Below are 24531 nucleotides of genomic sequence, written 5' to 3'. Positions count from 1 at the left end.
TATGCCCCTTCACACCCAAGACCTTCAGTAACCTTGCAGGGGACCTGCTTCCCAATAGCGCCCCCTTGTGGATCCCTGCAATTCTGTTTGTTTGTTTGTTTTTTTTTGTTTGTTTTAACTTAGTGCTATTCCTTTCCATATAAAAGGTAGGAGGGGCTTGTAAATGGGAGGGACAGGTAAACGGGAGGGACCCCCAGGCACAGGGGCCAGGTTTCTAGAACATTCAGGGACGTTTCTTCCTGGAGTCGAGTCAGCAAAGCATTTTGAAGCGGCTGCTGGAGACTTCACACACCACTTCCTGTTGGCCACGCCCTGGGCCTCCTCACCGTCCCCAGGGGACCCGGTTGAAAAGGAGGAGCAGGTGCCCAAGCCCGTGTGGCTCAGTGGATAGAGCACCGGCCTGTGGGCTGAAGGGTCCCGGGTTCGATTCCTGTCCAGGGCACGTATCTCGGTGGCAGGCTCCTCCCCCGCCCGGGCACCTGCAGGGGGCAACCCATGGATGTGTTTCAACCCATCGATGTTTCCCTCTGTCTTCCCCGCTCTCTTCCACTCTCTCTAAAAATCAACGGAAAAATATCCTCCGGGGAAGGATTAAAAAAAATTTTTTAAAAAAAAAAAAAGAAAGAAAGCAAAGCTCTACAGCGCCACCTCCAGGCAGAGCTGCAGTTTTACACCCCAACCTGCGGGTCAACGGGACAGGAATGAGGAGGAAAAGGAGCGTCTTTCCCACCCAGGGGAGGTCAGGTGTCCAGGAGGAAGAGGGCCCGGGGTCAGCGAGGTCGGTCTTCCGGGGCAGGTGTGATGGACGGGCCACATTCAGACGTCGGAGGAGAGCCCGCCCGCCCCCTCAGGGGTCCTTGTCGTCCAGTTTGATGGTGACGGTCTTCACTTCGGTGTATTCCGACAGCGCGTATTCACCTCTGCCGTCACAGGAGAGAGAGAGAGAGAGAGAGAGAGAGAGAGAGAGAGAGAGAGAGAGAGAGAGAGAGAGGGAAGCATCCCTGATGAGAGGGGATCACGGACCAGTTGCCTCCTGCACGCCCCCTACTGGGGATCGAGCCCGCAACCCGGGCATGGGCCCCGACCCGGAATCGGCCCTTTGGGGTTAGCTCGGCTTTGGTGAGGCTATGCTCAGTGGTTAAAGCGTCGGCCCCCAGACTGAAGGGTCCCGGGTTCGATTCCCAGTCAAGGGCGTGTACCTGGGTTGCAAGCTCGATCCCCGGCCCTGGTCAGGGTACGTGCAGGAGGCAACCCATGGATGTGTCTCTCTCACATCAATGTTTCTCTCTCTGTCTCTCCTCCTTCCTTTCACTCTCTCTAAAAATAAAAAAATAAAAAAATCCATGGGGGTGTGGGAGGGAAAATCAATGGAAAAATATCCCTGGGTGAGGATTAACAACAGCAACAAAATAAAAAATAAACTTAAAAAGCACCTTGAAGAAAGAGAAATGACAGGCTTCTTCTTAAGGCCAGCCTAGGCACAGGCCCCGGAGGGCCCGTGGGTGGGCGGCAAATTGCCAGCCCAGCCCGGGCGACGGGGCTGGGGAAAACCATGGAATTCACCGAGCCGGGTGCCGGCGGGGAAAAGGGGAACTTCTGGCAACATGGAGACATTCCCTGGAGACGGCGGGACGCGGAAATCGGTTTACAAGCCCGGGCCCAGGCTCCGTGTGAGTTATGGCCGAGGACTTAATCAAAAGCCTTGGGAAATACACAGCAAGGGCCCAGAACACAGACACGCAGCCCAGCCCGCGTGGCTCAGGGGTTGAGCATCGACCTAGGAACCAGGAGGTCACGGGTTCGATTCCCGGTCAGGGCACATGCCGGGTTGTGCCCTCGACCCCCAGTAGGCAGCTGATCCATGATTCTCATAATTAATGTTTTTCCCTCCCTCTCCCTCTCCCTACCTCTCTGAAATCAATGAAAAAATATAATTTTAACATTCCTATCTAATAAAAGACTAATATGCAAATTGATCATCACTCCAACACACAAGATGGCTGCCCCCATGTGGTCAAAGATCCTGCCCCCATGTGGACACAAGATGGCCACCACAAGATGGCCAGCAGGGGAGGGCAGTTGTGGGGGATCCAGGCCTGCAAGGGAGGGCAGTTGTGGGTGATCAGGCCAGGAGGGAAGGGCAGTTGGGAGGGACCAGGCCTGCAGGGGAGGGCAGTTAGGTGCATACAGGCTGGCAGGGGAGCAGTTAGGCATCAATCAGGCTGGCAGGGGTGTGGATAGGGGGTGATCAGGCTGGCAGGCAGAAGCGGTTAGGGGTAATCAGGAAGGCAGGCAGGGGAGCACTTGGGAGCCAGCAGTCCTGGATTGTGAGAGGGATGTCAGACGGCCCTCGAGGGGTCCCAGATTGGAGAGGGTGCAGGCTGGGCTGAGGGACACACCCCCCATGCACGAATTTCGTGCACCGGGCTTCTAGTAAATAAATAATAACGGACCCACATGACCAGCTGGACAGGCAGGAACAGGCGTGGAGGGACAGGTGCACTTACAATTCTCTGCCGTTCCCCGACATTTTGAAGCCGCCGAACGGAGCCTGCGCGTAGATGGCGTTGTAGCAGTTGATCCTGGAGAGAGAAGGAGACGAAGCCCACGGTTACCGGAGGGGACCCGCCTGGCTTTTGCACGCCCCGGCTGTGAGTTTTAATCACGGAGACCCTGTGCTTTCAATGTCTGCCTTCTAGGCTCCCCAGCAGAAACGGAGATTTGAATATTCCTAGCATAAAGCTTTTCACTTATTTTTTTTCAACAATTCAGAAAATGAATAAACATTAAAAAAAAAAGATTTCAGAGAATGCTGTGTGACCCTGGAGAGGTCACTGCACCTCTCTGAGCCTACATGCCCTCAGGCATGAACTGGAGCCGATAATGGTACCCATTTCACAGACGGTGGTCGCGAGGACCCAGCAAAGTAAAGACAGTGCTTGGCCCATAAGATATGACTGCGATTCCATGAGTCACGAAGCCAGCCAGCTGCCTGGGACCCCGAAACACCCCCCACCCCCCCAACACTCACCAGACGGTGCCCGACTCCAAGGCGGACGCCAGCTTCAGGGCTTTGTCCAAGTTTTTCGTGAACACAGCCGCCGTGAGCCCATATTCCAGGCTGTTGGCTCTTCTGATCACTTCTTCCATCGTTTTGAACTTCAGGATCGGCTGCACCGGCCCAAAAATCTAGAAATCGATCGCAGGGATGGCGGTGAGCACCCGGCCGGCGTGGCTCCGTGGTTGAGTGCCCAGCTGTGAACCAGGAGGTCCCGGTTCGATTCCTGGTCAGGGCACAGGCCCGTGTTGCACCCTCCAGCCCCAGTAGGGGGCGTGCAGGAGGCAGCCGATCCGTGACTTCCTCTCACCATGGATGTTTCTCTCTCTCTCTCTCTCTCTCTCCACCCCTCCCTTCCTCTCTGAAATCAATCAATAAATATATTAAAAAAAGAAAAGCACCCCCGCACAAAATATCTGGGGTCGCTGAGCCCCAGAGAAGACCCCCCGCAGTCCCTCCCCTCAGCTCAGCACCAGGCCCCTGGGCTGTGGCGTTTCCCGCAGCCCCCGGCACCTCCTCTCTGGCGATCCGCATGGTGTCCGTGACCTCGGAGAAGACGGTGGGCTTGATGAAGAGGCCCCTGTCTTCCATGGCCGCGCCCCCACACTCCAGCTTGGCCCCCTCCTTCTTGCCGCTCTCGATGAGCGCGAGGATTTTGTCGAACTGGTTTTGGTCAATCTGCAAAGCACAACAGGAAGAAAAGCCAGGCGTTTTTTGTTGTTTTTAAATATATTTGTATTGATGTCAGAGAGCAGAGGGAGGGAGAGAGAGAGAAACATCCATGGTGAGAGAGAATCACGGATCGGCTGCCTCCTGCACGCCCCCTACTGGGGATGGAGCCCACAACCCGGGCCTGTGCCCTGATCGGGAATCGAACTGTGACCTCCTGGTTCATAGGTCGATGCTCAACCACGGAGCCACGCCGGCTGGGCAAAGCTTTTCACTTTATAGGAAAGAAATGACAAGGGGACAAGGAAGGAAAGGAGAATGATGGCATAGAGGAGGCAGAATCCAGAAACAAAACATAAAACGACAAATCCACACCAGAAAACACCAATAAACCTGAGTATGTTAAAAAAAAAAAAAAAAAGCGCCCTAATTTGGCTCAGTGGATAGAGCGTCGGCCTGCGGACTCAAGGGTCCCGGGTTCGATTCTGGTCAAGGGCATGTACCTTGGTTGCGGGCACATCCCCAGGTGGGGGTGTGCAGGAGGCAGCTGATCGACGTTTCTAACTCTCTCTCCCTCTCCCTTCCTCTCTGTAAAAAATCAATAAAATATATTAAAAAAAAAAAAAAAGAAAAAGCAACAACATCCCACGCGAAGTCAAAGGGCAAAATGAACTGGAGAAATTCAACAGGTCAGATCTCAGAGACAGAGCCGATCTTTCTAGGCCAGAAAGCGTTCTTCCTCGCAGGAAGGGAAACGGTGGGCGACGCCACAGCGCGTTCCGCTGACAGAAGAGGAAACGCCAGCGGCTTGTGCACACGGGATATGAGGTTCTGCCTCCCTCCTGATGAGCGATCCGTGCACATTAAAGCCAGGCGCGATGCCACGGGTAGCTATCCGATGGGCGCAGTGCCAGAGCCCGGTAATGAGGCTGCAGGTTGGTAGGAGCCGGAGTGGATGCATCCTCTTTGGAGGTGACTTGGCAATGCGTGCAGACATGATAAAGGCGGCCCGGCCGGTGAGCTCAGCGGTTGAGCATCGACCCATGAACCAAGAGGGCGCTGGTTCGATTCCCGGTCGGGGCACATGCCCATGTTGCGGGCTCCATCCCCAGCAGGGGGCGTGCAGGAGGCAGCCGATTCATGATTCTCTCTCATCATGGATGCTTTTCTCTCTCTCTCTCCCTCTCTGAAATCAATAAAAAGTATATTTAAAAAATAAAATACTGGGGGGGAGGGGGAGGGGGCAAATTGGAGATATCTGTAATACTACCAACAATAAAAAAACAAAAAACAAAAAGCAAATAAAATAAAATATGCATAAAAATTTTAAAAAAGCCCCTTAAGAAAAATAAAGTCAAGCCTGGACAATCCCCAGTAGGGGGCGTGCAGGAGGCAGCCAATCAATGATTCTGTCTCATCATTGATGTTTCCCTCTCTCTCCCCTCCTCTCTAAAATCCGTAAAAATATATTTAAAACAAATAAAATAATAACAACGTATCGGGTGCCTTGAAATTTTCAAAAGAGCCTTCGATGACTCCCATTTTGCAGTCGGGGCAACTGAGGTCTGGAGGGAGCTTGCAACTTTGATAACGTCCCGTGTGGAGACACCCGCATGCCCGCACCCCCAGCCTCCCGGGTGCCTGTGCGGTGGGCAGGGGAGGCCGGCTTCAATAATGCAGGGGACGGCCAGGCTGCCCGCTTCAATCTTTACCCACGGCCGGCCCGGCCTGCGTCACCAGTGAGAGAGCCATACAGGATGTGCCCGTTAACGGGGCTGTAAAACCCTGTGGTCACGGTCATGTTCACCCTGTCCTTGGCGGCCCCAACCAGGCCCCACCCCGGAGCTCTCCGCACTGGGGTTCTGTGGTTTCTTTTTCTTTTTTCTTTTATTTATTTATTTAAAAAATATATTTTATTGATTTTTTTACAGAGCAGAAGGGAGAGGGATAGAGTTAGAAACATCGATGAGAGAGACACATCGATCAGTTGCCTCCTGCACACCCCCTACTGGGGATGTGCCCGCAACCAAGGTACATGCCCTTGACCGGAATCGAACCTGGGACCCTTCAGTCCGCAGGCCGACGCTCTGTCCACTGAGCCAAACCGGTTAGGGCTTATTTATTTATTTTAAATATGTTTTTATTGATTTCAGAGAGGAAGGGAGAGGGAGAGGGAGAGAGAGAAATAGAAGCATCAATGATGAGAGAGAATCATGGATCAGCTGCTTCCTACACGCCCCCTACTGGGGAAGGAGCCTGCAACCCAAGCATGTGCCCTGACCGGGAATCGAACCGTGACCTCCTGGTTCCTAGGTCGATGCTCAACCCCTGAGCCACGCCGGCCGGGCTGTAATACCCTCAACAATACAGATTTAATCTACAAAACCACACATTCAGTGGGAGGGCACCTCAGCACCCCTCAGGCTCCAGGAGGGACCCGGGGTCACCCAGCACAGAGCGGCCGGGCCGGGGCCGGAGGGGCTGCCGACACGCACCCCGGGTTCCCGCCCGCCCGCAGGTTACCTGGGGCCCGTGTTCCGTTCTGGCGTCGAAGGGGTCCCCGACGGGCCGCTTCCTGGCGCGCTCCACGCTCCTCCTGACGAACTCGGGGTACACCTGCTCCTCCACGAACACCCTGGAGGCGGCTGTGCAGCACTGGCCTTGGTTGAAGAATATTCCCTGGTGGGCGCACTCCACGGCCAGGTCCACTGGAGGGCGAGGCGGCACGGCGGCGAGGTGGGGGGGCGAGAGGGGCGGGCAGAGGAAGCAATCAAGCCGTTAGGGCAGGACTGGCCACAGCCACAGCTCCACCCACACAAGGAAACAGGCTCCGGACTTCGGAAATTAACTTCCTCCCCAGCGTTTCCCAATCGCACGGAGGATGGGACACCGTTTGGGGTCCGCTGAGTTTGGAGTTGGAGAGGTCCCGACGGCAGGACGTGTCAGTGTGTTTATGATGCGGATAAGCGCAGAGAACGGCCCCAGGCCCTGCTTCACTTGCTCAGGGACCCATTTCTCCCCCCCCCCCCTTTTAAAAAAAAAGATATCTTTATTGATTTCAGAGAGGAAGGGAGTGGGAGACAGAGACAGAAACATATATGATGAGAGAGAGTTATGGATCAGCTGCCTCCTGCACGCCCCCTGCTGGGGATGGAGCCTGCAACCTGGGCATGTGCCCTGACTGGGAATCGAACCGTGACCTCCTGGTTCCTAGGTCGACGCTCCACCACGGAGCCACGCCGGCCCGACGGGACTAATGTCCTTATGAATAACGCCTGCTAAGTACGGAGGCAGCCCCGTTGGCAAGAACTTAGAAAGGCGCCCCGATTTTGCGCCTTCTCTGAAATCAATAAAAAGTATATTTAAAAAATAAAATACTGGGGGGAAGGGGGAGGGTCCTATCAACAGAAGGGTGCTATTAGGGAGCAGAACCCCATGCGGGACTTGGGAGAGTTAGAGAGGAGAGAAAGCATGGGCCCTGCCTGGCAGGGTCTGACCCTGAGCTGCAGAGCTGAGCTGGCCTTGAATTAAAACCAGGGGCTGGCGTGGCTCCGTGGTTGAGTGTCCACCTAGGAACCAGGAGGTCACGGTTCGATTCCCGGTCAGGGCCCATGCCCGGGTTGCGGGCTCGATCCCCAGGAGAGGGCGTGCAGGAGGCGGCCCATCCATGATTTTCTCTCTCCCTCTCCCTCTCTGAAATCAATTAAAAAAATATATATATATTTTTAAAAGCCCTTCGTCCGTAATAACTCATTCATTTTCTGCCGGGAGCCGGGGAGGCCGCCGTGGCGGGGAACGGCGGCGTGTTCCCGTTGATAGCATGCCTGGGATGCCAGCTGCGTCAGGATTTAATTTTGTGGCCTGGCCCTGCCCACAGGAAGAGGCGATGGAGATGTAGGGTGTTTACGATCCTCGTCCGACCAACCGCCCAACAGGAGTCTTGTGTTTTCATTGTCATTCTCTTCCCCGGGAGGGAAAGAGCGGGGAGCTGCGGGGCAGATGGGGTACCCAGCCATGGCGGCACTCAGCCAAATGGGAGTCCTGGCTCTTTAAGACGGGCGGGCGTTGGGAGCTCTGAGTGTGGGTCACCATGGGCCACACCCACGTGGCTCCCGAAACCATTAGCAACGCTGATGATGCTCCCACAAGGGAACACCCACTCGGGAACAACATAAACAGTTCATTTCCACAGGCCTCTCTCCCAGGGCAAGCCAGCTTCCAGGAGAGGACCGTGCTATCAGTCATTTACACCTTAGTGAGAAATAGCGGGTTTGTCTCAGGGCTATTTGCAATTCCAACCTTTATCTGCATGCGCAATGGAAGGCTTTGTTCCTCAAGAAAGGAGTTTCTGGCTCTAATGGGCAGGTTCTTTGCAAGACATAAATATGACCCCAAGCAGCAGGGAGGGCAGAACGATGAAGGCCTAGGAGTGGGACCCACCTGGCCTGTTCCTCCTCCTCTGACCCCAGCCCCCTTCCCGCTCAGGGGCCGGAGCGTCTGGAGAAGAAACTGGCCTTGCTCTCATGGCTCCCACTCCACGGGGATGGGAAGGTCAACTTGACCTTGGAGGGCAGAATCAGGCAGCCCCCTGGTGACCACCTGGATATGCCTCCCTCCCTTGGGAGCTTTTTTAAAAAAAAAATTTTTTTTTTATTGATTTCAGAGAGGAAGGAGAGAGAGAGAGAGAGAGACATCCATGATGAGAGAGAATCATGGATCGGCTGCCTCCTGCACGCCCCCTGCTGGGGATCGAGCCCCAAACCTGGGCATGTGCTCTTGACTGGGAATCCAACCTTGACCTCCTGGTTATAGGTCGATGCTCAACCACTGAGCCACACTGGCCGGGCATCCAGGGGAACTTGCGTTTCATCTCCATCTGTTTAGGCGAGCAGGGCCCAAGGTGGAAAAGGACCCCACTGTGTGTGATTCTGTGTGTGTGTGCGCCTGTGTGTGCCTATGTAAGCGTGTGTGTATACCTGTGTGTGTGCCTGTGTGTGTGCGTGCATGTGTGTGTGTGCGCATGTGTGTATACGTGTGTATGCCTATGTGTGTGCGCGCGCATGTGTGTGTATGCATGTGTATGTGCATGTGTGTGCGTGCCTGTGTGTGCCTCTGTGTGCATGTGTATGTGTGCGTGTGTGTGTTCCCCTTGGTTCTGAGTTTGGTCCAGGAAGCCTGGAGACCCCCCCGAGCCCCCTAAAGTGCAGGGAGAGACTCACGGTCGGCGTCGGCACACACGATGCAGGGGTTCTTCCCCCCAAGTTCCAGCGTCACCCTCTTCAGGTTGCTCCGTGACGCGGCCTCTTTCACCAGCTTGCCAACCTTCGGGATGAAAAAACAAAAACGAAACACAAACCCGGACCGGACTGAACCTTGGACGTGGCCGGATGTGGCCCAAGTACACGTGCGTCCGCCTCCCTCGGCCGCTCCCAGCACCCTGAGACGCTGGCCTGGCTGGAACCCCTGGACAGCTGCTCCCCTCACAGGCGATTCAATCCCCCCCCCCACACACACACACAGCCGGCAGGGGAGGAGCCGCTGCCCCGTCCCGTGGCCGCCCCTCTGAGAAGGGCTCCCGGGGCATGGGGGCAGCTGCCTACCCCTCGCTAGAGAGGGAGATCCTTCTATTGGACGCTTTGGTATAAGCTGAGGGAGCCCCTGAGAACTAGGGAATTCTGGGGCTGCTCTTTAGGACGAGAGTCAGTTCTATGGACGCGGAATCTCGGAGGGAAGGCAGGGAGAGCGGGTGGGTGGGAGGTGATCAACCAAAGACCTTGTGTGCAGCCCGGCTGGCGTGGCTCAGTAATTGAGCGTCAACCTAGGAACCAGGAGGTCCAGGTTCGATCCCCGTCAAGGGCACATGCCCGGGTTGCGGGCTCCATCCCCGGCCCCGGTCAGGTCAGGGCCTCAGGGGAAGGCAACCCATTGATGTGTGTCTCTCACATCGATGTTTCTCTCTCTGTCTCTCCCCCTCCCTTTCCTCTCTGGAAACCAATGGGAAAATATCCTCGGGGGAGAATTGACAACAACAACAAGAAAATGAGGCAGGGCTGGGGTCCCCCAGGGCTGAGGCTGTTCCCCCAAACGAGGTGTGAGTGCGTTTTATTCTATTTTAATTAAACAACTTTTTTTTTATTGATGAGAGAGAATCATTGATCGAATGCCTACTGGGGATCAAGCCGGAAACCCGGGCTTGTGCCCTGACTGGGAATCGAACCGGTGACCTCTTGGCTCCTGGGTCGACGCTCAGCCCCTGAGCCACGCCGGCCGGGCTGTTAATTACCGTTTAGCCTTAACTACAACCTTGCTTGTCCTACTTTTATCTCCTCTAGCCATGCTTTCTGCCAGGGCTCCTGGGTCCCATTCAGGATTTATTCCGTTTGGAAACTGGCCCAGTGACTCCCGAAGACGGACGGCTCGCGTACTAAAGACGCGGTCCGGGTTCGACGGAACACAGGTCCCAGGCCGGCCTCCCCCAGGAAGAGGGCCCCGGTCCCCAGCCCTCCGCCCCCGGCCCGCCAGGGGGCTACCTCGATGGAGCCGGTGAACGCGATCTTGCTGATCCGAGGGTGGGCGGACATGGCGGCTCCCACGGTGGGTCCGAACCCGGGCACGATGTTCACCACGCCCGGAGGGAAGCCGACCTGGGGGGACACCGAGGGGGCACTGAAGGACGGGAAGGGACCGGCGTCCACCATGGCGCCACGCGTGGGCCCAGAGGGTCCTGGCTGAGTGATGGCCCCAGGCAGAGGGGATGCCCTCTGCGAAGTAACCCATCCACCCTAGGACCCAAACCCGGTCGGCCAGGGGCCGGGGTGAGGTGCACACGCCTCCTTCCGGGCAGCATTTTCCACCCTGAAAAGGCCTCTGAGCAAAAAGAGTGGTGGCCTGCCCGGCCGGCGTGGCTCAGTGGTTGAGCGTCGACCTATGAGCCAGGAGGTCACGGTTGATTCCTGGTCAGGGCACAGGCCCGGGTTGCAGGCTCCATCCCCCGTGTGGGGCATGCAGGAGGCAACCGATCCATGATTCTCTCTCATCATTGATGTTTCTCTCTCTCCCTCTTCCTTCTTCTCTGACATCAATAACAATATATATATATATATATATATATATATATATATATATATATTAAAAAAGGTCATGCATCAGATTCTATTAGCTCGGCGGAAGTGACACGAGGGGACCTTCTCTCCCTTTGCAACATAGACGCTGGGGACAGAGTGACTGAGCCGTGTTGCCTGGGGAGTTGGGAGGGAGGGGTCCCTTGGGGTTGCTTGTTTCCCTGAATGGTGGTTGCCTGGGGAGCGAATGATCGTGGGTGAGCCTGGCTGGGTGACAGCTACTTAGGGGAGCTGCCCAGATGACCCCACCAATGCCAGGCCCGAAGAACCTCTGAGTGTTCAGTTCCCTCCCAGGTGTCTCCTCTGCAAATTCTTTAGAGAAAACGCTTGCTCCTAAAGTAGGTTTGAGCCCATAATGCCAGTTACATCGTCTCATGCAGGTCAGTGGGAGGAGCGGAATTGCTTCTGGCAGGTCAGTGGGAGGAGCGGAATTGCTTCTGGCAGGTCAGTGGGAGGAGCGGAATTGCTTCTCCCGGGTCAGTGACCGCTGGCAGGAGGGAGAACGAAGGGGCTCTTGCCAAGTGAAACGGGCGTCATCCCCTTCCCACTCACGGTGAGCCGGCTCTGCGGTCACGCACAGCCCAGCTCGGCCGGGCAGCTTTATCTCGCGCCGGCGGCCTGCTCCCTGGGAGTGGGGATGTTACCGAGAACACATACTATTTTCCTTTTGGACGTCTCACCTCTTTGATCAGGGAGCCGAGGTAGAGGGCGGTGAGGGGCGTCTGTTCGGCCGGCTTGACGACGATGGTGTTGCCACAGCACAGCGCCGGCGCCAGCTTCCACACCAGCATCATCAGAGGGAAGTTCCACTGCAACAGGGCACAGGGGAACGTGGGGGACCCGGATCATAGAGGGCACTTGCTTTGGGGCATAACGGGTAACATAGGAGTTTGCAATGATCAGAATTGCATCCCAGCCTGGTGCTTCCTACATGAATTCTGGGGAAGGCTAATAGTTATTCTTTGGTAGAAGGGGTTCTACTGTGCGTGCACTACCTCCTCCCCTTCGAGGTTTACGTACAATGACATCAGCCCCTTAAAGGCTCTGAGAAGTCCTGTAGGAGTTGCGGGCTCGATCCCCAGTGTGGGGCTTGCAGGAGGCAGCCAATCAGTGATTCTCTCTCATCACTGGTGTTTCTCTCTCTCTCCCTCTCCCTTCCTCTCTGAAATCAATAAAAATATATTTTAAAGAAACAACAACAACAACAACAACAAAAACCCCCAAAACCAAAAACCTTGGTTCTAACGGGCCCATGGGAGCAGCGGGGGGAACCCTGTACTTACAGGAATGATGGCCCCACACACACCTATGGGCTCGTGCCGGGTGAAACACACAACATTGTCATCTGCATGAGAGGGGACACGGGGGAGGGGAAGACACATGAATCCAGATGAAGAATTTCAAGGAGGGCCCTGACCGGTTTGGCTCAGTGGATAGAGCATTGGCCTGCGGACTCAAGGGTCCCAGGTTTGATTCCTGTCAAGGGCATGTACCTTGGTGGCAGGCACATCCCCATTGAGGGGGGGTGTGCAAGAGGCAGCTGATCGATGTTTCTCTCCCATCGATGTTTCTAATTCTCTATCCCTCTCCCTTTCTCTCTGTAAAAAATCAATAAAAAATGTTAAAAAAAAAAAAAAAGAATTTCAAGGAGGAACAAGACAGGGCCCACTGGGGTGTCTGCTCTGAGTCTGGCCTATTACACAGAGACTCAGACCGGCAGTGTTACATTCAATTCCAAAAGAAAAATTCCTGCCCGGCCTGTGTGGCTCAGGGGTTAAGTACTGACCTACAAACCAGGAGGTCACGGTTCGATTCCCGGTCAAGGGCACATGCCCGGCTGTGGGCTCCATCCCCAGTAGGGGGCGTGCAGGAGGCAGCCGATCCAGGATTCTCTCTCCTCATGGATGTTTCTCTCTCTTTCTCTCCCTCTCCCTTCTTCCCTGAAATCCATAGAAAAAAAAATACTTTTAAAAAAGCAAAATTCCTTAGCGGAAGGAGGGGCACAGTGCCATCTCTTCTGGGGGGACAGGGGAAATGGCCAGAGGCTAGCAGAGGAAGGGAAAGCCAGGGTCCCCCCCAAAGACTCCATTGGAGGCTCGGCACCCCGTGTCGGCTCACCTGTGGGGATGGTCCGGCCCTGGATTTTGTCTGCCCACCCGGCAAAGTACCGGAGGGTTTTGATGCAGCCCTCCAGGTCGATGAAGAAGGCGTGAAGGAACGGCTTTCCCGTGTCCATCGTCTCCAGGGTCTGCAAGGACAAGACATGAGCCTCACACATCCTTCTTTTTACCTGCCAGGGGGTTAAGAGCAGCGGGTGGGCTGTGGGGGGTGGGGTGGCATGGGGGGGCAGGGAGTTATGGTCCCAGGGCACTGATCTCCACACCTCCCAGTCATCCGTGTCCCTTAGAAAGCAAGACCCTGCATTTACGACAAGACCCATTCTGACGGTCAGGATGCTTTTTCCTTTATTATTATTAATATTATTATTATTATTACTAGAGGCCCGGTGCACAAAATTTGTGCACTCGGGGGAGTCCCTCAGCCTGGCCTGCACCCTCTCGCAGTCTGGTAGCCCTCGGTGGATGTCCGATGGCTGGCTTAGAGCTACTGCGGTGACAGGAGAGGGTCCTGCCCCCACCGCTCCCACCCACCGCTGCTGCACTTGCTAGCTGTGAGCCCAGCTTCTAGTGGAGTGGCGCTCCCCCTGTGGGAGCCCACTGACCACCGGGGGGCAGCTCCTGCATTGAGTGTCTGCCCCCTGGTGGTCAGTGCACATCATAGCAACCGGTTGTTCTGCTGGTCAGTCAATTTGCATATTAGCCTTTTATTATATAGGATTTAAAAATATTTTTATTTATACTATTTGTTTCTTTTTTTTTTATCCTCACCAAAGGATATTTTTTCCATTGATTTTTAGAGAGAGTGGAGGGGAGAGGGAGAGACAGAGAGAAACACGGATGTGAGAGAGACACATCTATCAGTTGCCTCTTGCATGCCCCCGGCCAGGGCCAGAAGCCTGAAACCCAGGTACGTGCCTTTGACCGGAATCGAACCTGGGACCCTTCAGTCTGTAGGCCGACGCTCTATCCACTGAGCCAAACTGGCTAGGGCTCCTTTCCTTCTTTCTTCTTTTTAAAAAAAATATGTTTTTATTGCCCGACCAGCAAGGCTTGGTGGTAGAGCGTCAACCTATGAACCAGGAGGTCGAGGTTCGATTCCCGATCAGGGCACATGCCCGGGTTGTGGGCTCCATCCCCAGTAGGGGGCGTGCAGGAGGCAGCCGATCCATGATTGTCTCTCCTCATTGATGTTTCTCTCTCTCTCTCTCTCCCTTCCTCTCTGAAAAATATATTTTAAAAAATGTTTTTATTTATTGCAGAGAGAGGAAGGAAGAGGGAAAGAGAGAAAAACATCAACGTGAAAGAGAAATGTCGATCAGCTGCCTCCTACACGCCCCCTACTGGGGACAGAGCCCACAACTCAGGCATGGGCCCTGACTGGGAATCGAACCGTCGCCCTTCTGGTTCATGGAATGATACTCAACTCACTGAGCCACACCGGCCGGGCCATCTCAGGATGCATGTATCTTAAAACCCCTAAAGCTGAGGGGTCGGCCAGAGCATGGGGACGTGTCCCCGTAGAGGACAGTGGACACGAGGATGGTCTGAAGCCTCGCTAAGACACCTGGGTATTTTGTCTCCTCTCTGGACACAGGTGCCTCCGCCGTGTGACCTGGCCCCGTGGGTCCCTGCCTCTTCGGAAGCTCTCGGAAGGTTAGGTGGAGAGAGCGGGTGGCTGGAGAGAGGGCTGGCTTCCTCTAACAAGACAGAGGGAGGCCCTAGCCGGTGTGGCTCAGTGGATAGAGCGTCGGCCTGCGGACCGAAGGGTCCCAGGTTAGATTCCCGTCAAGGGCATGTACCTCGGTCGCAGGCTCCTCCCCGGCCCGGGCCCTTGGTCGGGGCGCCTGCAGGAGGCAACCGATCAGTGTGTCTCTCTCTCATCGATGTTTCTCTGTCTTTCCCTCTCGCTAAAAATCAATGGAATAAATAAAAGAGAGAGAGAGAGAGAGAGAGGGAGGCCACAGTGTCTTCCTTGTGGCCCAGCCAACCGACCAGCACGTAGAGGAAAGAGTGACGGACGGAGCCCAGAGGGTCGGGCCACCGGCACAAAGACACAATGGCCCTCGCTGGGCTGCGAGGCCGGATGCTCCGGGGAAGGGAGCGGGCTCGCCCTGGCCTCGGCGCTGAGGGGAGGCCATTCTGGGGGGCGATCGCGGCTCCTCAATGGCGGGGATTCTTTTCCATTTCCGGCCGGGGTCTCTGAGGCCCTCTTTGTCCCTCAGACAAGCAGCCCCCGTGGAACCCAGGCCTGACCCTGCCCGCCCTCCGGCTCCGCAGGAAGTGGCCGCCCCGACCCATACCCCGGGGCTGCAGTCTCCTTTTAGAGCCGCTGCAGCGGGAGGAGGAGGAGGAGGAGGATTTATTCAGGAAGAGAGGCCGGCGTGGCTCCGTGGCTGAGCATCGACCTAGGGCCATGGTCGGCAAACCGAGGCTCGCGAGCCACATGCGGCTCTTTGGCCCCTGGAGGGTGGCTCTTCCACAAAATACCACGGCCTGGGTGAGTCTGTGTTGAAGAAGTGGCGTTAGAAGAAGTTTACGTTTAAAAAATGTGGCTCTCCAAAGAAATTTCAATCGTCGTACTGTTGATATTTGGCTCTGTGGACTCATGAGTTTGCCGACCATGGAGCTAGGAACCAGGAGGTCACGGTTCGATTCCCGGCCTGGGTTGTGGGCTCCATCCCCCGTGTGGGGCGTGCAGGAGGCAGGCAATCCATGATTCTCTCTCATCATGGATGTTTCTCTCTCTCTCTCCCTCTCCCTTCCTCTCTGAAATCCATAAAAATATACTTAAAACACACACACACAAAAAAAACAACCTGTATTTGCACCCTGGCTTAGTTCGCTCAGTGGTTAGAGCGCCGGCCCACAGACCGAAGGGTCTCGGGTTCGATTCCCGGTCACGGGCACGTGCCTGGGTTGTGAGCTCGTGCCCCGTCCCCCGTCAGGGCGCATGCGGGAGGCAACCAGTCCATGTGTGTCTCTCACATCGATGTTTCTCCCTCCCCCGCCCTCCCTGCCACTCTCTCTAAAGATCAATGGGAAAAGACATGTCCTCGGGGGAGAGGATTAACAGCAACAACAGCAAAGACACGAGAACCGTGTTTGCCGACCGCGTCCTGTCGCTTTCATGATGTGGCCAAGCGCGGGCGCTTAGGATCCCGTGGGCATCGAGGTCTCCGTCACAACCCAGTCCTGCCAGACATTGCGGGGGGGAGTCTCCGGGGGGGACGGTGGCCCGGCGGTCCCCGCTCCCCACGATGACACTGACACTTGAGGACAGGACGGGGAGGGGTGCCCGGGGCTCCGAGTCCGCACACACATTGCAGACGGATGAGCTCACCGCGCGCCACGGGGGGAACAGAAACGTGTTTGAGGAAGCCAGTTTGGCAGCTGAGCCCCGAGACGGGCCCTCTTTGCAGGAAGCACCCAGAGGCTCCTGGGAGAGCCACGCTGACCCTGACCCGGGAGGGAGCTGCCCTCGCTCGCTCGGGTGCTCGGATTCGGGGCCAGCAGGCCGGACGGGCCGGCCAGGGAGGGAGGAAGGAGAGCTCAGGTGTCCAGGCAACGCACGCAAGAGTCCCTCCTCCCTCCGTTCCCAGGACACCGCCAGCGGCAAGAGCAGTTCCGCGTGGAATGGCCTGCTCAGTCCTCCATCAGATCAAGAAAGGAAAGAACCGCCCGGCCGCCATGGCTCAGGGGTTGAGCATCAACCTAGGAACCAGGAGGTCACGGTTCGATTCCCGGTCAGGGCACATGCCCGGGTTGCGGGCTCCATGCCCAGTAGGGGGAGTGCAGGAGGCAGCTGATCCATGATTCTCTCTCCTCATGGATGTTTCTCTCTCTCTCCCTCTCCCTTATTCACTGAAATCAATAAAAAATAAAATAAATAAATAGAAAATAGAAAAAAAAGCTGAGCTGCCCCTCGTGGGCGTGTACTCACGGCCAGGACGGCGCGGTCCCTCTCCACCAGGTCGGCCAGCTGGTGCAGCAGGCGGCCTCGGTTCAGGGCATCCAGCCGGCGCCACGGCGAGCCCCTCTGGAAGGCGGCATGTGCGGCCTCCACGGCCTTGTCCACGTCAGGCTGAGTGGCCAAAACGAGAGAGAGCGTGTCAGCTTGCGATGACACTGTGGTTCGGGAAGAGAGCAGCAGGGACCTGCGTCCCACATGTGACCGACGAGGGAAGGGTGGCTGGGGGCTTCACGTGACAGCTTTCTTTTTTACATCTTTGGTCTTTCTCTTTCCTTTTTTTTAAAAACTATAGTCTTTAAAAAAAAACCTATCTACCTAATAAAAGAGTAACATGCTAATTGACTGTACCTTCATGATGCCCACCAGCCAATCAGGAGTGAGTATGCAAATTAACCCAACAAAGATAGTGGGTTAATTTGCATACACAGGCACTGAGTGGCTGGGGATGGGGTGGGATGCTTGTGTCGTCGCCATGGTGATGACGCAGGCGTTCCACACCACCCCAGCTGCTTGGGGCCTCTGGGCATCATGGGAAGGCAGAAAAGAAATCTGGCAATTGCATGACATTATTACTGATGTGCGACTTGGTGAGCAAGTCTTTTTCCTTCAAGTTTTTTTCTTTTTTTTTTTTAAGTGTCTCCTGCCAGAATGCTGTCTTTGGTGAAACACAGCAGCCGGCAATGCTCCGGGGAAAGATCCCTGAATGCCCGCAGGTTGGAATTGGGGATCAAAACCTTCCCTCTCGCCATGTGAGGAGGATGCAGTCATCCCCCCAGATGCGGAAACGGCTATCGAAGGCGAGCAGCTTTCTGCAGCCCCTGGTCCCTCGTGGACCCCATCCTGGGCCCTGCACCTGAGAAGCAGCGAACCCAGGTCCTACCTGAGAGGGGACCAGTCCCATCTCACACCTGAGCCGACCCCCCTCCTCATCCTTCCGCCTCCGGAACTGAGTTACCTGGGGTTGCGTGGGGCACACCCACCTTATCTCCTTCCTCCACCTCGCAGATCTGTTCCAGCGTTGAAGGGTTACATGTGGCAAACTTTTTCCCGCTCGTCGACTCGTGCCATTCGTTGTTGATGAACATCTACCCGAGAAAGGAAGTTGTCAGACATTAGGCTTACAGCACAATCATCTAAGGACAGGGCAACGTTTTTATTTCTTTTTTTCTTTTTTCCCCCCAAAGAACTGTTTACCCACCTTCAGAGAGAGAGCGGTAAGGAGAGAAACATTGATGTGAGAGGGCAACATGGATCGGCTGCCTCCTGCACGCCAGGTACTGGGGATCGTGCCCACAACCCAGGCACTTGCCCTGACCGGGAATCGAACCGGTGACCCCCTGGTGCACGGGATGATGCCCAACCAGCTGAGCCACACTGGCCAGGGCCAAGTCTCATGTTCAGAGAATAACTTTTGTCATAATAAAGCAAAAAATATTCAAAAAAAATTCTAAAATCTTCTCTTTGTTTTGTTTTGTTAAGCAATAGCACAGATCACAGGGGAATAGCTGAGTTATATCTATATATATAAAAGCCTAAGCAACCATCTGACCATTTGACCAGTAGCTATGATTTGCACTGACCACCAGGGGGCAGACGCTCAACGCACAGGCATGGAAACATGGAACAGACTAATGAATCTCAGAGGGAAGGGGGAAGGGAGGAGGGCAGGAGGAGATTAACCAAAGACCTTATATGCATACTAGAGGCTTAGTGCACGGATTTGTGCACCGGTGGGGTCCCTCGGCCTGGCCTGTGGGGATCGGGCCGAAACCAGCAGTCTGATATCCCCCGGGGGGGGGGGGTCCCGGATTGCAAGAGGGGTCCCGGATTGCCGGTTTGGCTCAGTGGAGAGAGCGTCGGCCTGCGGACCAGAGGGTCCCGGGTTCGATTCTGATCAAGGGCATGGACCTCGGTGGCAGGATCCTCCCCGGCCTGGGCCCTGGTCAGGGCGTGTGCAGGAGGCAACCCATTGATGTGTTTCTCTTACCTCGATGTCTCTCTCTGTCTTTCCCTCTCTCTCAAAAAAATCAATGGAAGAATATCCTCGAGTGAAGATTAAAAAAAAAAAATGACAGAGGCCGGCTCTGACTGGGCAGGAGGGCAGAGCCCCCCACCGCCCCCCACGCCCCCACGCGGTGTGGGATCCAGAGCCGACAGCGCCCCTCGCCCGCCGGCGGGTGTGCCCTTCCGACTTTTGGGAGCTCAGCACCAGGCCCCCAGGGAAACCCGCCCTCTTACGGACGGGGGCCGGGCTTCAATTACAGGCTTATTCTTCCAGCTGAAACCGAATCCGAGCGTTGACTTTCGCCATCCAGCCTGGCCCTCGCCGGGGAGCAGCGAGAAATTAATCAGCGGGGCAGGGAGACGCTGGCCCGGGCAGGGGAGGGCAGCCAGCGGGAGCGGCCCATTGGTCGGAAGATGGAATTTCGTGGCTCAGATAATAGAGGCCGTCCGCGAAAACTGCTGAATCCGGAGCCTTCCTCGTATCAGTTCCGAGGGGGAGGGCGGAAAGTGAGAAGGTGGCAGGAGAGAACATAAATAAAGGGGAGGGAGCGATCGGGTGTCTGTCAGACTTCCCCTCCACGCATGTTCCTACCCCCCCCCCCCCGAAATCACCTGGTCGGTCATGACATTGATCTGTGAGTCCTCTCTAACCAGCAACTTCTTGTTTTTTTAAAAAAATATATTCTTTATTGATTTCAGAGAGGAAGGGAGAAGAGAGAGAGAGATAGAAACAACAATAAGGAGAGAGAATCACGAATCGGCTGCCTCCTGCACGCCCCCTACTGGGGATGGACCCTGCAACCCGGGCCTGTGCCCTGACCGGGGAATTGAACTGTGACCTCTTGGGTCATAGGTCGATGCTCAAACACTGAGCCTCGCCAGACGGGCCTCTAGCCAGCAACTTAAAAAAATAAAATAAAATGCAGACTGCTCAGCTGCAGCCGTATTTTTCCCATCGTGATGTTTCTAATTTACAATGTTTTTTTCTTTGGACTCCACTCGCAAGGGGTTTCCACTGTGGATTCTGGAGGAAAACAAAGACCCAGATGAAGAGGGGCCGGGCAGTTCTGCTCGCTGCCTGGTTTCTCTTTTTCTTTAATTTTTTTATTGGTGGCTCATCCTCACCGGAGGGTTTTTTTTTTTTTTTCTCTCCATTGATTTTTGGAGAGTGTGGAAGGGAGCGGGAGAGACACAGAGAGAGAAACAGCGCTGGGAGAGACACCCCGACGGGTTGCCTCCTGCACGCACCCAACCTGGGGCCGCGGTCCAGCCTGCATCCCGCCCGCCGCTCAGTGTCAGCTCAGTTTAAGCTTCTGTAAGACTCGCCTCACACCCAGGGGGAGGGATTCTTCCCCAGACCCGCTATTCTGATTTGGGGTTCAAAAATGATACAGCTGGCGCCCTGGCCGGGCTGCTCAGTGGTTAGACCGCCAGCCCGCAGACTGAAGGGTCCCAGGTTCGATTCCTGGTCAAGGGCACGGACCTGGGTTGCAGTAATCTCCGATTCCGGTATTGCATGAGGGGGGCAACCAATGGATGTGTCTCTCCCACATCGATGTTTCTCTCTCTCTGCCTCTCCCCCCGCCCTCCCTCCCTCCCCTCTACTCTCTCTCTTTTTTTTTTAAAAAAAGGTAAGCAGCTTTCTTTTTTTATTTTTTAAATATATTTTTATTGATTTTTTACAGAGAGGAAGGGAGAGGGATATAGTGTTAGAAACATCAATGAGAGAGAAACATCGATCAGCTGCCTCCTGCACACCCCCCACTGGGGATGTGCCCACGACCAAGGTACATGCCCTTGACCGGAATCGAACCTGGGGCCCTTCAGTCCGCAGGCTGACGCTCCATCCACTGAGCCAAGCCGGCCAGGGCGCTAGCTGCATCGTTCAGAACCCCAAATCAGAATAGTGGGCTTGGACTTCGCCCTGGGAAATGCCACCCTCCAGGCCCGGGCTCAGGCCCACCATCTCTGGCGCACCCTCCACCAGCGAGAAGTGCCAAGAATCCGATTTGAAAAATAACAGACCGTCGCCAGTTCACACGCTCCCCCCCCCATCTCAAAGGCCTGCCTGGGGCCTCGAGGGCGTCCACGCGGGAGTTCTGCTTCCCCGCCTCTTTCTTGGGCTCTGCTGGCTGCCTCTCCGGCCAGAGGCTCCCCCGGCTCCCCCGGCCGCCCACCCTCAGCCACACCGAACCGGCTGCTGGGCCCACAGATGCTGGGGGAGGCCTTTGTAGAGGTGGGAGCTTGCAGAGGCCCTGCCCTCCACAGGGAAGGTGGTACTGGGGCCTGGGAACCCCTGGGGAGCCCGCCTCTCCGTTCCCCTCCATCTCTCTCTCTCTTTTTAAATATTTTTTATTGAAGGGAGAGGGAGAGGAAGAGAGAGAGAGAAACATCCGTGATGAGAGAGAATCACGGATCGGCTGCCTCCTGCACGCTCCCACACTGGGGATGGAGCCCGCAACCCGGGCCTGTGCCCTGACCGGGAATTGAACCCGTGACCTCCTGGTTCCTAGGTCGACGCTCAACCACCGAGCCACGCCGGCCGGCTAAGATGCTGCCTTCTATATGCTGGATGGACTTGCAGAGAAAGACAGAACCTTTCCATGTGTAGTTGCATCCCTGATGGGACCCCCGCTCGTATATGTAATTTCTGGTCTCTAGATTGTTTTGATGAAAACCCTATAAAACAAAAATAAAATAAAAACACCATCACCACTACCAACGGGTGGGCGCGCCCACACAATCCGTGCTGGGATTTTCACCCCGAAGCTGATCCTGAGAAGGAAACTACATTGAACACGACCCCCAGCCCGGCCCACGTGGCTCAGTGGTTGAGCGTGGACCCGTGAACCAGTCTGATTCCCGGTCGGGGCACAGGCCCGGGTGGCGGGCTCCATCCCCCGTGTGGGGCGTGCAGGAGGCAGCCGATCCGTGATTCTCTCTCATCACGGATGTTTCCATCTCTCTCTCTCTCCCTTGCCTTTCCTCTCAGAAATCAATAAAAATGTATTTAAACAACAACAACAACAACAACAACAGAACAGACCCTGGCATGGATGGGGCGGCGCCTCTGTGCAGGACAGAGCCCCCTGGAACACGGTTCATGCCAATGTCATGGGCGCGGAGGCCCAGCCGACAGGAAGTGCCCAGAGACCCAGCTCCGAAGGCCACGCTCGCTCGGAGGCCTGCAGCGTCCCCCGCCCGACGCAGACGGGCTGAGAGGCGTAATTGCTACTTTGGAAAACGAAATGGATGGGGGGAATTTTCTCAGGGCTGCGTCAGCTGGCCTCGGGGGCTACGGATAAGGGGGGATGATAAAGGAGACCTAGGGGGACGCCCAAATCAAGCCAACTGCACTCCGGGTCCGAGCCCCTTCAAAGGCCCCCGGGCCCCCGCCCAGGCCTCCACACAGCCTCACCGCCTCTGGGGACGCGCTCCGTCCAGGCCGCTGGGCTCCTGGCCGCGCTCAGCCCGGCTCCAGGCCTCCCCATCTCCCTTGCTGCCCCGGGCAGGTCATCTCACTGCTTAGCTGACACCCCAGCCGCCCCACCGGCTGCCTCCCCAAAAGGCAGAGCGCCTCGGGACCGTGGGACGATGGGGCCCTGCCACCCGCGACTCCCCAGGCCCAGATCTGAGTCTGGCGTGCACCAGGCCCTCGGGGCTCCTGAGCCATTTCTCCGAAGAGCCTCTTCCCACTTCCCCTCGCTGCTCGCTGCTCGACTGGCCAGCCAGGTGCAAGCCAAGCACAGAGCTGCCTGAGGCTTCTCCTTCGCTCCCGTGGCAGCTTTCCAGAAGAGCCCGAGACCTCAGACCTCTCTCTCTCTTTTAAAAAATTAATCCTCCCCCGAGGATATTTTTCCATTGATTTTTTTTTAGAGAGGGGAAGAGAGAGGCAGAGACAGAGAGAAACATCGATGTGAGAGAGACATATGGATGAGTTGCCTCCTGCACACGCCCCGACCAAGGCCCCGGGCCCCGGGCCCCGGGCCCCGGGAGGAGCCTGCCACCGAGGTACCTGGCCTTGACCGGAATCCAACCCGGGACCCTTCCGTCTGCAGGCGGAATGCTCTATCCACTGCACCACACCAGCCAGGGCTCAGACCTTCTCTTCGCGTTCTCCCATTCTCGGGCACCCTCTGCCCCTCCCGAAGGCCCACCGGTTCAGGCCGCAAAGCCTGCAGCAGAGTCTGCGGGGAGCCCAGCGCCCTCGGAGCCGGGCGCCCTCCCCTGCCCGGTTTTGAGGTTGAAAGTTTGAAAGCGCCGAAGCTGGCCGGTTTGGCTCAGTGGCTAGAGTGCCGGCCTGCGGCCTGAAAGGTCCCAGGTTCGATTCCCGGTTCAGGGCATGTAGCCGAGCCGGGTGTCAGGCTCCATCCCCAGGCTGGGGCGTGCAGGAGGCAGCCCATCCATGATTCTCTCTCACCATGGAAGTTTCTATCGCTCTCCCTCTCCCCAATCCATAATGACATATTCTTTAAAAAAAAAAAAGTTTGAAAGCGCTGAGCGTTGCTGCCCAACAGCCAAGCCCATCCGGGGGTGGGAACCGCGGGTGCCCCTCGGGGTGCGCGGTGGACGCGCGCGCGCGGGACCCAGACTCCCGCCTCGGAAGCCCTGCGCCCGGCCGGCCGCAGCGTCGGGACGGCCCAGCCCGGCCCAGGCGGGGACCCCGGCTGCGGTGCCGAGCGCCGGGGCGGAGAGCGGCTGCCCGCAGCAACCGGCGCCCTCGGAGGGGGCTTTGCAGCGGGGGTGCTCCCGGCCCGCCCGCTCCTCCCAGGCCGGGTGTCCCGAGCGCGCGCGGCCCGGCTGCCGTCGGATGGGCTGGGCGCCCGCTCACCTTGGTGAACTTGACCTCCAGGTTGCGGATGGGGCGCGGCAGGGCCGGCGGCTTCTTGTCGGGCGGCCCGTTCTCCACGGCCCCGTTGGCGGTGGCCATGGCTCCTCCGCGCGCTCCTCCGGCCCCCGGCGCCCGCCCGAGTCCGCACCGAGGGCTCCGTCCGGGGCGCAGCGCAGTCTGTTCGTGGGGTGACAGCTCGGCCGGCTTTATGGAGAGCCCCACGCCTCCCACCCGAGGGGGCCGTCTAATTGGCTGCAGGATGGGAAGGAGGGAGGGCCTGAGGGAGGGGAGGGGGCTGGCCCGCTTCACCCCACCCCGCCCGCCCGCCCGCCGCCCCGGAGGGAGCCGGGCCACACAGCCGCCCGCTCCCCCGCCCAGGCGGCTGCGCTGGAGGGAGCTCCCCGAAGCGCCACCGGATCCCGAAAGTCCCCGGGCGCGGGCAGCGGGCCAGGGCAGACCGCAGCGCCCGGCTGGCTCCCCGAAGTCGGCCGGATGCGCCCGCGGCACCTGCGCCCCCTGCCCGCCGCCGCCGCGCGCACTTGGCCGACTTGGGTCGGGGCGCCGCGCTCGGGCCGTGCGCGCCCGGCCGCCCGGGGGGCCTGCTCCGCGTCCGTCCGGGATCCGCACGCGGGGACGGCGGGTCGGCTGGCCAGGAGTTCCCCTGGGGCCCGGGGGCCTTCGCGCGCCAAGGGGCAAAAGGCGGAGGAAAAGCGACCGGAGCCTTTGACCTTCAGAGGGTGACACGGCCCTGCAGCCCG

General features: G+C 57.0%; 1 protein-coding gene across 1 annotated transcript; it reads right to left on the bottom strand.

The window, feature by feature from the left end:
- Positions 1 to 613: 613 nt before the first annotated feature.
- On the bottom strand, positions 614 to 23944 carry ALDH1A3 (aldehyde dehydrogenase 1 family member A3). Its single transcript, XM_054713369.1, has 13 exons — positions 23774 to 23944; positions 17919 to 18023; positions 16909 to 17049; positions 12967 to 13096; positions 12132 to 12193; positions 11529 to 11657; positions 10258 to 10371; positions 8947 to 9049; positions 6251 to 6435; positions 3572 to 3736; positions 3032 to 3189; positions 2508 to 2582; positions 614 to 920 (listed from the first exon to the last, which is right to left on the bottom strand). Exons 1-13 carry the CDS (start codon positions 23870 to 23872, stop codon positions 848 to 850), a joined length of 1539 nt encoding a protein of 512 aa, XP_054569344.1. The 5' UTR covers positions 23873 to 23944; the 3' UTR covers positions 614 to 847.
- Positions 23945 to 24531: the final 587 nt, after the last annotated feature.

This window comes from Eptesicus fuscus, chromosome 25, assembly GCF_027574615.1.
Source record: "Eptesicus fuscus isolate TK198812 chromosome 25, DD_ASM_mEF_20220401, whole genome shotgun sequence".
Classification (NCBI taxonomy): domain Eukaryota; kingdom Metazoa; phylum Chordata; class Mammalia; order Chiroptera; family Vespertilionidae; genus Eptesicus; species Eptesicus fuscus.
Note: the sequence above shows the minus strand (reverse complement) of the source record. Positions and strands in the feature narration are given on the sequence as shown.